The sequence below is a fragment of the Pempheris klunzingeri genome, chromosome 14 (assembly GCF_042242105.1).
Source record: "Pempheris klunzingeri isolate RE-2024b chromosome 14, fPemKlu1.hap1, whole genome shotgun sequence".
Lineage (NCBI taxonomy): Eukaryota > Metazoa > Chordata > Actinopteri > Acropomatiformes > Pempheridae > Pempheris > Pempheris klunzingeri.
Window position 1 is genome coordinate 13854415 of NC_092025.1, and position 13384 is coordinate 13867798.

The following is a 13384-nucleotide window of genomic DNA, read 5'->3' on the forward strand; positions in this document are numbered from 1 at the left end:
TCTTTGTTTGATTCTTTGAAATTAAATGACATTAAAGAAACCTGCTGGTTCTGGTCAGATACGCCGCTACAGGTCATAGTGTTTGCAAAACATTAACGCAAAGGTGGATCACAAACTGAGGCAGGCAATCACTGCCACCACATGATGGCACTGTTTGATAACTACATGATGTGGAGAAATTTTGCAAGCCACTCCATACACACACAAAAAAAGATTCAACTACAGTAACATCACAAAAGCAGGGTGATAGATAAGCTAGATGTCAGTTTCTCTGGTGTTGGATCGAGCCAGAGTCCAAATGACACACAGAGAAAGCGAGAGAGAGGTAGGCATAGACAGTTTTATATAGCGGTGGGTAAACAATAACTCACATGAAATTGTCTACGACACAAAAAAGCTCATATATCATCATATGTGAAACACACAGAGACTTAAACCGACATGTATGCCGACTGCAGCAGCAGACAGATTAAAACGTTTTAAATCCCGGTTCCTGCAGAGCAATATTTCTGGTGTATGACATCTGAGTGACTCTTTGTGTGGCGCATATCATGAGGGATGACTGCTGAGCTGCTGCGCACATTTTTAGTTTGGGTGCTCGGGGACATGAGAGGAAATGTGCTGAAAGAGACCAGCGGCTGTAACAAGCAATACTTTTTTTTTTTTTTTTTTTTTTTTTTTAAATAACTAAAAACAAGCCCTGAGATACAATGAACACACACTGTATAGTGAACACCCTAAGTGTGGATGTGCACAATCTTAGCTTCTTTTATGTGAGTCTGGCAGGTTCTTGCCAGCAGCTCCTGTGAATCAGCTGCTGGGAACAAACGATCAGTGACAACACTGTTCACTCTGCTCACTTAGATCGGCTATTTCTGTCTCAGATTTCAGGACTCGTCTGTCAGCTCTCCCTGTCTTAGCGGGAGTTTCTGACAGCGCTTCAGAAATAACTGAGTGGTAAATGGGTGAGGGCTCATACAAGTGTATTTACCTCTAGAAAACAAGCAAGAGAGTTTTTGTCAGTTACATGCATCTTTGGGTTTTGGGCCAATGGATCAACAAGACATTTGAATAAGTTACCACTGCTTTTGGGAATCTAGAGATAGATTAAACAATTTATCGGTTAGTTAGAACAATAATTGACATATTAATTGATGATAAAAAAACATCATTAGTTTCAGCCCTAGTTACCGTGGTGATGTAATTCAGTTGTTATTTGTGTGTGTGTGTGGTCTTTTTCACATAAGAGGCAGAGGAATTTCTCTGAGACTAAAACAAACAGACGGCTACATAGCCAGAAAAAAACAAAACAGAAAAAGAGATTGGAGACTCAACCACTAATCTCCTGTGCCACAATAGACTCACAGTGGTTACACAGAGGACATGGTGAGGTCAACATTATCCTGCCCACAGAAACACCACATTTTGGAGGGACGAGCTGTCGCTGCACCCTGCCAGGGGAGATTAGCCCAGCGGAGCTGTCCGTGGTGCTGAATCAACTGCAGCTGGCCGACAGAGCATGCTGTGCTGCACTGAAACACTTAGCACAGAGAGACTGAAGAGACAGACTGACAGATGGACAGATACTGAAAGACAGGTGGACTGACAGAGTAACAGATGGCTGAATTGATACATACAAGATAAAGATAGACAGAACCAGAAAGGGTAACGTATTTGTTGCAAACATGCAGAACCTGTTGAGGCACAGGACTTAGAAGGAGGAAAGGAATTAAAAAAAAAAAGAAACTGACTGACAAAGCTTTAACATTTACACAGCAGTGTGTTGTGGCTGCAACAGACATTATCAGCGTTTCAGAATTGTGGCCTAAGGGTGGGGCCATAATCAATATAACTACATAGGTTTGACATTCATTTGCAAAGAACACTTGTCAGGCAAACCTATTTTTTACTGCCCTTAAATGGCAGTGATTTCATAGAAATTAGCTGGGTTTTTTTTTCCCAAAACCGGTCAATATATCTACATACTAGTCACTGAAGTAAACTATGTTCACTGTATGATGATGTTATCTTGTATTATGTTAATGTGATAGTCAATTAAGTCAGTTAACTAATTTTGACAAAATATATTCACAGATGGCCTTTTAAGAACCCATAGACCAATCTGACCAATCAGGCTATCAGCTGGTACTGGAGGCTCTGCAGGGTGACAACCGCGAAAAGCACAAATACCTTCTTTGTCCCTGTCAGGAATATATGGCATATTAATATATCCGCAGAAAGGAAATTTCACTCTATAAATAAAAACAGCCAAATTGCATTTTCTTACTCTCTTGCAGAATTTAAATAATCTCCTCTCAGGCCACGTCGGCTGACAGGACGAAAGGTAGACAGAAATCGATCCGAAAGAGGCGAGAGGGATAGATAAAACCATGTGCACCCCGAGGGAGAATTCACACACTGCGTGACCTCCCGCTGCTTCAATCAGCACACTGTGCACAGCCCCCGTTTCATCAGGCAACAGCTCAGGGGATGGGAAATGACAGGAAGGGTCGGGAAAAGAGAGAAGACAGGAAGTGTTAGAAAACAAATAGATGAAGAGAAGAAGAGCGGCGGTGATGTGAGGCCAATTAACTGTGCGGCGGGCTGAGTTGGCACTGGTGTTAATGCGTTCACCTCAAACCAGCACAGCAGACTGCCTGGCTGGTTGGCTGGCTGGCTGCTCTGTTGCATAACAACTTATGTAACCGCTTCTGCTCTTCACAGGGGGATAGCAAACTTTCTTTTGGATCAGTAGCTGTGTTTCTGTCAGAGTGTGAGATATTTTTCTGTCATTCATGCGTCTAAAGAGAGTCAAACCTTCCGCAAACATGAATCAAATTAAAAACATAAAGAATTATGCAGCACTGTTCCCATAAGGACATGAATCAGGCACAACATGGCATCAGCCTCAACTTCCATTCCCTCTTCCACCCTTTTAGGTTCTCCTCATCCTAACTTCATCTCTCTTGTCGAACTCAACATTTGATTGCTCAAATCATGCTGCTTTGCTTTCATCCGACTTTCTCTCCGCTAACCCAGATCACTCATTCCTTCAGTGGTTTCTTTAATCTCTTATTGATCTCTCTCCCTCCCTTCAGTCTGTTGGCTTTCATTCATTTTCAAGGATCAGAGTGCATGCGTGAGAGGTTGTGTGTGCGCATGCAAATATATTATGAGTGTGCTGAATTAAGGAGCTAGTACATGGGTTATTTTGTTCATCCAAACACCAGTCCAAGGCTTAAAGATATGCGATTTACATAGATTTTTCACAGAAGACAAAGAAAACTAGCAAATATCAACACTTGACAGGCTGGAAGGAGGAGATTGTTTGGCAGTTTTAACCAATTTTCTGACGATCAACTAATTCACCAACTAATCGTACAATTAATCTTTTCAGATGTTTTCTGTTTTGATTAAGGAGTACATTTACTGTACATTTGAAAACTGACAAATAGAAGTCAAGCAGAATACGTGATACACTGCCAACATGCAGGCTTAACTCAATTGACCTTTGAGGTTGATGCCATCAGTCAGACAGAAATAGATGAGCTAGGGCTGAAAAAAATAATATGAAAATATAAAAAATGGTGGTGTATTGGCTCTGAGGACAGCTCAGAAAACAAAAAAGTAAAAGAATAAAAAAAGAATAAAAAGCGTTTACTTGCTATTTGGGATTTGTTTTATAATTGGAGGTAGAATTTGCATCTCTACAGATGCAGGAATGTTCAATGTTTTATGTTAATGGTACATAAATAAATGAAAAAATGGTGTAACATCTAAGGCATTCACTTGTAAAGTGAATGTTTGCCCCCTAACTGGCTTGGAGAAACATTGATCTTTCTAACGTTTACAGTCTGGCCTCTCAGTGCCTCCGTTGCCGAGCCATGATTAGACAAAACCTCTGAGGATCGAGATATGTCGGTCCCGCTCTTTAAGCAACTACAAGCACGAGGCTGGAACACAATCCTTCAAATGCAGATTCAGTTGAGAGAGATTAGAGAGTGAGTGAGTCAGGAAGTGCATGAGTCAGACAGTGTGTGTGTGTGTGTGTGTGTAAGAGTGTGTGTGATGAAGTAGTGATGTGACGAGGTTCTCAACAGTCTGCCAGTGCTGGAAACGTCTGCCATCGATCCTAATTTGGCAGCAGATCCTCTGACTACAGACAGCCCCCCAATCTGCCACAATCCCTCTCTGCTGGTACAAGACAGCTACAAAAGCTAACTGAATGAAACAGAGACAGACAGACAGACAGACAGACGGACCAATCTGAAAAAACACATCCTAAATAACCTGTTTACGCTCAAAAACTTTTCAGTCTTAAGATTTATGCTGAGGATTAATATTTCTTTGAGCCATTTATCGTCAATGTCATTTGCTGCAAATACACTGTATACTAGGTGCATGACACACATTCACACACTCTCCCCACACACACACAGACGACGCTGTGCTGAGTAGCTGTGACTCAGCACATCGGCAGGAGCAGATGGACTTTGCTTCCCACGATCCGCCTATGCAGAATAAAAAGTGATTATTATCAACATACAGTCCATCAAATAATGATTAAAAACAGATAAATGCGTATATGAGCAAAAGATAATCCCTGCGCTTCATAATACGCAATGTTTTTAAGTGACGTCGCTGTGGCACCCTCTCTACAGTCCCTGCAGAGCTGGAGGCAGGCCAAAGAGGAGAAAGGAGACAGGGTGAGAACAAAACTAGGGGAAAAGTGAGAAAAACTGAAAAAAAAGGAAATGAAAAATGAAGGTGAGGTGGCGTGGCAGAGGGATACAAAGAGAGAGGCAGAGAGAGGGGAAGAGGGAGGAGAGCGGGACTGACAGGGAGTGGGGGAGAGGGAGCGATGCCATATGTTGCAGCTCTTGGATTTGGAGGTGCATGACTAGTGTGCTAATTAAACGAGGACTAAACAGCCGTAAAAACATTTGCATGTTAACAGCAAGAGACACAAAAACTGAAAAAAAGAAAAAAGTAACGGAAGGTGGGAGAAAGGAAATCACGTGAAGACAGCTAATTTGTCAAAAGGAGGAGAAACTTAACATTATACAAGAGGTGAAAGAAGAATGCAGATAGACAGAGAAGCAGAAACAGTGATGGGTGGAGAGGAAATGAAAACACAAGAAAATGGGAGACATGGATGGAGACAGAAGAAGGAGGCTGCAGAGAAACAAGAAGAGGAAGATAAAAAGGATACTAAATGCTCTTCACCCTTGCCAACAAGGAGAAGAGCAGGCCAACAATGCGGCTTGAAAAATGAGAGCTGCACTGCAGATAGGGAACAAATCGTGCATCCACAGTCTTCGGCGACATATAACTTCTACTAAACATGTGCCATTAAATAGGTGTGAAAACAGTCCACAGTGTGCCAGAGTGTTATTTACATGAGGAGAGAACGAGAGATGCAAAAAAATAAGAATCTTCACAGAAAAGGACATGAACTCTGATGTAACTTGTTTACAATTGGGAATGTTGCCACAGTAGCAATGTACCTGATGGCAATAAGCACCATAGCATGTGAGTTTTCAAAAGAGCATGAGACAACAAGCGGCTCCAGAAAGGTAAATTCATCTGCACAATTTTCAGTCCAAAAAAACTCTTTTCAACATAGTTCATGTGCAAACAACAACAATAACAAGTTAGCCACTTTGTGAGGCTTTACTTGGGCAGAGTGGTGCTTGGGGCTAAATGCTAACATCAACATTCTAACAGGCAAACAATGACGATGCTAACATGCAGATGTTTAGTAGGTATAATATCTACCATGTTCAATATCTTAGTTAGCATCAGTGTTAGCATGCTAACATTTGTTAATTAGCACCAAACACACCAGTACAGAGAAGCTCATGGTTACTGTCATATCTGGTCATAAATCAAAGACTAAAAAGTTCATCCAATAGTTTCTGGCCTATTTCACAAAAGGCCAAAAATGTCAATAGGTTATGCCACGTTAGCAGGTTCACCCTCTGGGGAGGTGAACACAGTTTTTGTTTAGCATACTGTTACTGTCAAATACAAATCTAAATACATACTGTCTATATTGCATACATCCACATCCTATGTGTTCACAAACATACTTGGCAAATAAAGCTGATTCTGATTCTGAATTTAGATATTGTAGGGTCCAGTTTTTTTGGACCTACAAAATCTACAAAAACCACAGATAAAAGGGTAAAGGGGCATCCACGGCAAGAAAAGCAACTATAACACTAAACATAAAGATAACAACTGTAAAACTAAAATGACGCTTTGATTTTTACCTTTTTTAAGTTGTCTCTTGTGAGTCCCTTGGCTTTATGGAAGCGCAATACTAAATTGGTAGAAAACCCATATATATGTAATTTTTAAACAAAAGCTGGGCAAGTATAACCAAACTTCTGCATAGCTCTTTTGCCATTTGGGTGAAGCGGTCTGTGTAAGCTCTGTATTTTTAGCATGGATGGTCAATGTGGGAATCGTACCTCTTGCCCCTGCTTCACCCATTGAGATACATACTAAAAGAGCTCATTAATGACAAACTCAAAAACAGAACACAGCCAGCCTTGGAGATGACTAAGTGGCATCACTTCATGCACTGGTTGATAATTGCCTGCAGTTAATGGCAAGTGATGCATGAATAGAAATCTAGATGAGTCCATTAAAAAGAGTGTCTCACAATGCGTGCCTAAGTATGCGTGAGTCTTGCGAGGCTCAAGGCTGGCAGTTGGGGTCCAACATAGTGTGTGTGTGTGTGTGTGTGTGTGTGTCTGTGCCTGTGTCTGTGTGTGTAAACAGAGCTTAGATGTATTAATAGGCCAGCCATGTCCGTGTCCTAAGCCACTTACTGGTCGTCTATCTTCTTGATCAGACCAATCCAGCTACACCATCCCGCCGTGCTACTGAATGACATCACAGCAGGTCAGGCAGTTCCTAGGCAACTGGATCAAATCATCATAGAGACTGGCCAAGGTGAAGAGCTTGACGAGAAACATGTAGTATCCCAAAAGAAGAGGGATGGAGCTAAAAATACCACCTATCAGATACAGTGAGACCCGAGACAGTGAGAGAATCAATATCGCAGTGGGGGAGGAACTTGATATTCTATCTCACTCAGTCGCTCGTATTACAGACAGAAATACGATATCCAAAACGATCGCAGTGGAGTAAACTCCCAGTGGGCAAAGCGGGCAGGGTATATGGGACAGATCAGATGCACACCGAGGCTTGTTCACAGCCTGTCATATGTCGTCTCCTCTCTATCCCCATCTCATTATTATCTGCTCTCCCAGAACGCTGCCACAGTGATAACATTGAAAAACAAACATAGCAAACATAATTTCATTGCAAACATGCAGGTGCATTCACTAGAGATGGGTGTTGAACCTCAGTTATATTCTGTTTTTTTAACGGCTGCTTGTGTTTGAAAAAACATTTAACTTTTGAGCCGTTTTGGTCCCTTTATGAAATAAAAAAAAGGGTTTGGCAGAAATGGGCTGCTCAAAGCAAACGCAGATATATACACATAAATGTAGAGGCATAATAAGAGGACTGACTGGAGACTCTCAGTTGAACTCTTCAACTTCAGACTCCAAAAACATAATACATTATTCATCTCAGCACACTTTAGCCTCAGTATTTTCAACTGAAATGAACTTCTGAGAAAAAGTTTTGAATCAATTTAAGTAATTATGTTAAAAAAAAACAACCTTGTAGACTGTTGCAATCCTTGACAATGACCGAAGACAAAGAGAAAGAAGAGGATTAGGGCTGTGGGGGGGGGTTGATACATATACACCCTGCCCCACTGTCACTGGCCTCATTACAGGGGTTAATGAAGGCAGCAGCCTGAGCTCTGGTTCTCAGATGCTCTCTCTCTCTCTCTCTCTCTAGGCTCTGCAGCTCTGCTGGGACTCAACATTACTGGCAATCAGGCCCAGAAACCTACTTCTGCTGTGGGCTCAATGACTGACACAACTCAGCTGACAGCGGCAGCCCACACACACAAAAACATGTACGTACACATGCATGCACCTGGACACACACAGTAATACACACACACCCACTCAACCCTTAAAGTAACCTTATACTGCTGCGCACTCAGGTAATTACCTTTAGCACACTCCTGACATTCAATAATGTATATTCAAGAGTCAGTAACATTGTTCACTTCACTCAACCAGATGCTATTGTTATAGTATTTTCATCCATGTGTTAATTTAGGCAGAGTTCGTGTTCATTATTGTTACTGAGGTTTATTTTCTCTTACACAGTATAAGCCCGATTCTCTCTCTCTGTGTAATGGCCGTGGATTAACCACATTTCATAAGGGGGTTAAATTAGCCACAAGCTTATCTAGAGTTTTCTGAGCCCTTTCTTTCTATTCAGAAACACGAGGCTGTTCGGGCCTGATCCAGGAATTCCACTCATGCATGAAACACATGTGGACACTCTCAGTCCTATGCAAACGTGCTCCAATCCAGTCCATTAACTCCTTTTGAATCTGTTTCTTCAACGTTAATTCCTATCTTGCTTTAGAACCCCTCATTCTCCCCTTTTCTGGTCTTTCAATAAAACAACTACTACATGGAAATCACGGAAAACACATGTGCATACACAATCACACATAAAAACGAGAATCTGATATCTGCACTCAGCCCAGACCAGGCAATTTGGCTGTGAGCAGGTTGCCATGCCTACAGGCCCAATCAATACAGTGTCTAAAAATAGCATAACCATACCAGTCTTTCTTCCAATCTCTGAGGGGTGAACTGCATTTATTGCATAATTTCCAAGATAACCGCAAGGAATGGCGACCACAGACTTAATGGGCATTGTGCAAAAGCACGAGTTTAATCCCCAACAGGAGGTTTCTCAAGGAAAACCTGATCCTGGGATTTTATTGGCTGGTGCTGGGATCTAACAGCAGGTCAGATCACGAAATCTGGAATGACTTCCTACTAGGTTAACAGTGGATCATTAAAGAGGCCGCTGGGCTTCAAGAGACAGGATGACATGCCAGTGCCGGCACATGAAGATTAATATTTAGAACCGGGATAAATGGGAGTACTCAAATGGAAATTAAGACCAAAAAGCCCAGAGGGCAAAGGGCATAATCACGGGAATGAGTCACAAAATTGGTCGTTTGGGAGATGATTACGGCTGTTCGACACAAAATAGCAGGACGCCCATGACGTCAAACACAATCTGTTTCAAAATAACGGCGTCATTCTGATGCCACTGCCAGGGGAAAAGTGGCTCTGTGTCACCACATTCAATAACTTGGAGCTACAATGTGACAAAGAGAGAGGCAGAGAGAGGGGGGGGAGCAGACAGGCAGACAGACAGACAGACAGACAGGAAGAGACACAGATACGATGATGAGGAATGGCAAGAGAGATGGAGAGGTGACATGAAGACAAACAGGAGGAGACCAGAGAGCTAAAGCGTGTCACAAACATAACCCGCAACCCTGGCATGCTGGCAGGGACGCTGTCTTCCTCTCTTTGATGAATACACACAAACATGAACATGTGGCAGCGCAGACAAAGTGTGTTTGACCTCGTTCAACTGCAGTGCAGGCCAGAACTGCTTCCATTTCACTTTAGTACGGTAGTGGAGAATATGTGCACGGGTCCATGCATGCATACGTGAGTGTACAGTACTGTTTTGAAGCGCATCCTTTTATAGTGTCTCCCTCCACAGCTGAGAAAGGGAGCTGAGTAGGTGGGTGAACCATCGAGGGGGCCGTGACTCGTGATTTATTTCTGTGTTCGGAGGCAAGGCTCTGACACACATCTCTACAGCGTGGGTGAGAACCCAGGCTCCATTCATAGATTTCTTTCATCTTCACCTTCTCTTGACCTCTCTCTGTCTCTGTGTCAGTCTCTCTCGCCACAGCTCTGGCTGTGAACGGGGACACCGATGATCCTCATTCATAAAAGACTCATTAAAGACGAATGAGAGTGTGGCCATAAAATATTTAGCCATTTTGATGCTTCTATCAGCCTGTTGATCTTTCATTCTCCTCTACAAACAACACCAATGCAAAACCACCACCTTGATTACGTAAGAATGGCTGAATGTTCCCATTGGACATAAAATCGTGCCCAAAACAGCAATAGCAAAAACGTCTCTTATCTCAGTGTCTGGTCTATTTCTCTCAATGGAACCACTAATCGTGTGTGACACTTGCAACCAAACATCAGATCCCACTGACTGTATTCAGTGTGGAAGCTTTAGGAACATTTAAAGACATTGCTACCTTGAATGCTAACAATCAGCAATGCCAGCCATAATAAAACCAAAGTCAACGATATCACAAAAAAGCAATGCTCATAAAATGGGCTGCTTATCTTCTGCAAAGACATCTCACCAGTTTGCCCTCCAGCGTGTAGATCTTCTTCACCACCCCAGAGTCCAGTTTGATGGCATCCGTGATGTCAGTCAGGACTTGCTCGTAGGAATGGGCGGTTTTCTTGTTGAGCAGGATCCTCACGGCTTTGCGGGGCTTCACTCCGCTCCGCACGACCGTCACAAGTTTTGGACGTATGAAGTCCTTGATTTCGCGGCTCTCTGGGGCACCGGCATTGGCGCTGCCCAGGGAAGGAGGCCCACGGGAGGACGCTGCTGAGGCCTTGACGTTCACCGACCAGTTGGGGTTGACGTTTTTTGTGTAATCCAACTTTTTGTAAGCCTCAATGGAGCTGCACACATAGTTGTCACCTGTCAGGGTGGAGGAGGAGGGGAAAGCGAGGAGGCATTACTTGGAAGAAAGGAGACAAGCGTTAGAATTAACAAAGAAGACGAGAATCTCTACTGAATGTCAGCAGATATAGCATAGGCTACTTTGTTCTTCACAACAGCTCTTAATCTATTTATTTCTGAATTATGCTGCCTGCTGCTTGGTTAAGTATATATGCTGATATGGTATAATTTGCAGCTTGCTTTACTTCCTACTTTCAATATATCTTTTTTTTTTTATATCCCGTATAAACCAAAGATGATGTCAGCAACTTACAGCTCTCCCCATGTGTCTTCTTAAGAGAGTAAAACAGATCAAGAGAGAGCTAATCTGGGCTGAAACATATGTCTGTATCACCATATGGCCATCAAACATATAATGTTCATAATAATAATCTACACTGTGCTTAAATGGGTTAGACATTTTTATAGAGCAGTGCCAATAAAAATACCTTGTTGAGCCTGATTTCAAATAAGCATGCTGGGACTGCTCACTTTTCACAATTTTCCATAGTCGTAGCTCCTTATTTTTATTAATATAACAAGTGAGTGGGGAAAGATCATGTAACATGGCAGCTGACAGATCAGGCAGTGTTTGTTCTTGAGAGAGAGAAGAGTCAAACAGAACTATAGATTTTACATTACATTAATATTAAGAGTCCTGCAAATGTCACATGTCAAGTAAACTTGCAAGTTATGGTGTAGATCTCCAAGTGTGCTGTAATGCTGAGCACTCACCTTCTACCAGATGGTCAATGTTGGTGATCTTCCTGGACCCGTCCAGGGTGTAGATGGTTCGGACGCCCTGGGGCAGGTTGACGTTGTCGGACAGGGAGCGGGTCAGGTCCGCCAGCAGGGCGTCAAAGGTCCGGAACCTGTCTGTGGAGATGGCGTACACTATCCCATTGAAGTAGCGGTCCCCGTTGCGGTAGAAGCGGACTTTCTTGGCTTTCTTCTCCGCGGTCAGGGTCTTCAGGGTCCGGGTCCGGTACAGGCTGCAGTGGGCGCTGTGCGTGGGACTCGGCACCCCGTTCATCTTCGCGCTGGACCTGCTGTTTCTCTGACCCTTGTCGCGCTCGTCGAAATGCTCCATCTCCATCTCGCTGTCGAGGCTCACAAGTACGGCTGTACTGTCTGAGAGGGCAAACAAACAAACAAACAAACAAACGGGAGGACGGGGCTGCGGTGAAAAGTTTTCAAGTAAAACCAAATAAAACGCAGGAGGCGCAGAGGACGCAAGAACGCAAACGAGGAGAGGTTTGATCGGCTGAGCAGGAAGCCAGCCGGTGTCCGTGGCTGGTGCGCTGTCTCAAAATAACTCCCTAATGACAGATTAAGTGCTGTTAAGCCGAGCGGTGGACAGCATGCTTCATGACGACCGACGGTGTCAGTCAGAGTGCACCCCAGTAGCTCTGAAGCGCAGATGGATGGAGAGAGAGCGACAGTCACGAATCCATAATAGCCTATTAATTTTCCTCTTTAGAAATATTCAGACGCGCCACGCAGCAGCCGATCGCACAGCAGCCTTCATTTGGAGTAAAACACAACACATGAAACACACACACCAACCCCAAACATAATATGAAACATATATGTCACTTTTTTTTGTCATGAGATTAAGAAGCGTGAATCATGACGGAATAATAAGTGTTTTAAGACAATGGCACAAGGCAGGTTAGAGAATCAATCACTTTTCTTTTTATCAGTAATTAGTGCGCACACTGACGTGCTTACCCACGCGAGCAATTAACGCTTCTGTGACGGTCACCTCCAGTCTGACTGATGCTTGATTTCCCAGTAGATGTGGAAAAAGAGTTCAGAGAGCTTGCCGCTGACTCTGGATGCTGTGATCCTGTCCTGGCCGCAGTGAGCCCACCCTGTGCGTCCCTTTGTTGTCCGGTTGATGTGATCCACCACCAAGCACCAGTATGTATGTGTATGTGTGTGTGTGTAAGTGTGTGTGTGTGTGTGTTGAGAAAGAAAAGAGAGGCTGGACTGGAAATGAAGTAGGTAGCAGCTGCTTCCCCTCCCATTCTCTTTTCATCCACCTCCTCTCTCTCCTCCTCCACGTCACTCTGTCGTGATTTTCATTCAGCGCCCCCACCCCTTATTAAGATGCAAAACCACGCTTCCCACCCGTGCTGGGGGTGCTGCTGGTCCTGTGCGCCCCCCCAGCCCCGGAGACACGCGTCCACTGTGGGCTTCGGGGGGGGGGGGGGGGGGGGTCGATCACTGTCTGATATGGAAATGTCTTTTTCCTTTATAGCCACTTTGATGGTCAGTTTCGAGAAGCAAAAAACATCTTTTCAAACCTTTAAATGACAAAAAATTAATTTCTGTGAAGTCTCTGGTCATTGCAGCTACCCGAGTCATCAGTCATACCTTAATTGATCTGTGTATTAATCTCATTGTCATTTCATAATCATACTATACTTACAGGCTTGTGAATGTGAATACATTTTTTACCAAAACAAGCAATACAAACTATAGCCTATATTGGTATGTAAGGGCTAATCCCATCTCACTAAAACCTTCACACTATAAGCACAGAGCAGCAGTTTAACCCACAAGAGTATTTGCATGTGAAATATTATGTAACACACTTGCAGTGTATACACTTGGAGTCTCTGGGAAGCTAAAACCTTAACCA

The 13384-nt window shown here is 43.3% G+C and overlaps 1 protein-coding gene across 1 annotated transcript in view; it reads right to left on the reverse strand.

Annotated features, from left to right (window-relative positions):
• LOC139212883 (serine/threonine-protein kinase DCLK1-like) overlaps nucleotides 1–11833 on the reverse strand; it is a 44590-nt gene extending 32757 nt beyond the window's left edge. The window contains exons 1-2 of the mRNA XM_070843444.1: nucleotides 11473–11833; nucleotides 10367–10716 (exon numbers count right to left, since the gene is read on the reverse strand). Of these exons, the coding sequence (XP_070699545.1) occupies nucleotides 10367–10716; nucleotides 11473–11833 (711 nt within the window). The remainder of the gene's footprint in view (nucleotides 1–10366; nucleotides 10717–11472) is intronic.
• Nucleotides 11834–13384: the final 1551 nt, after the last annotated feature.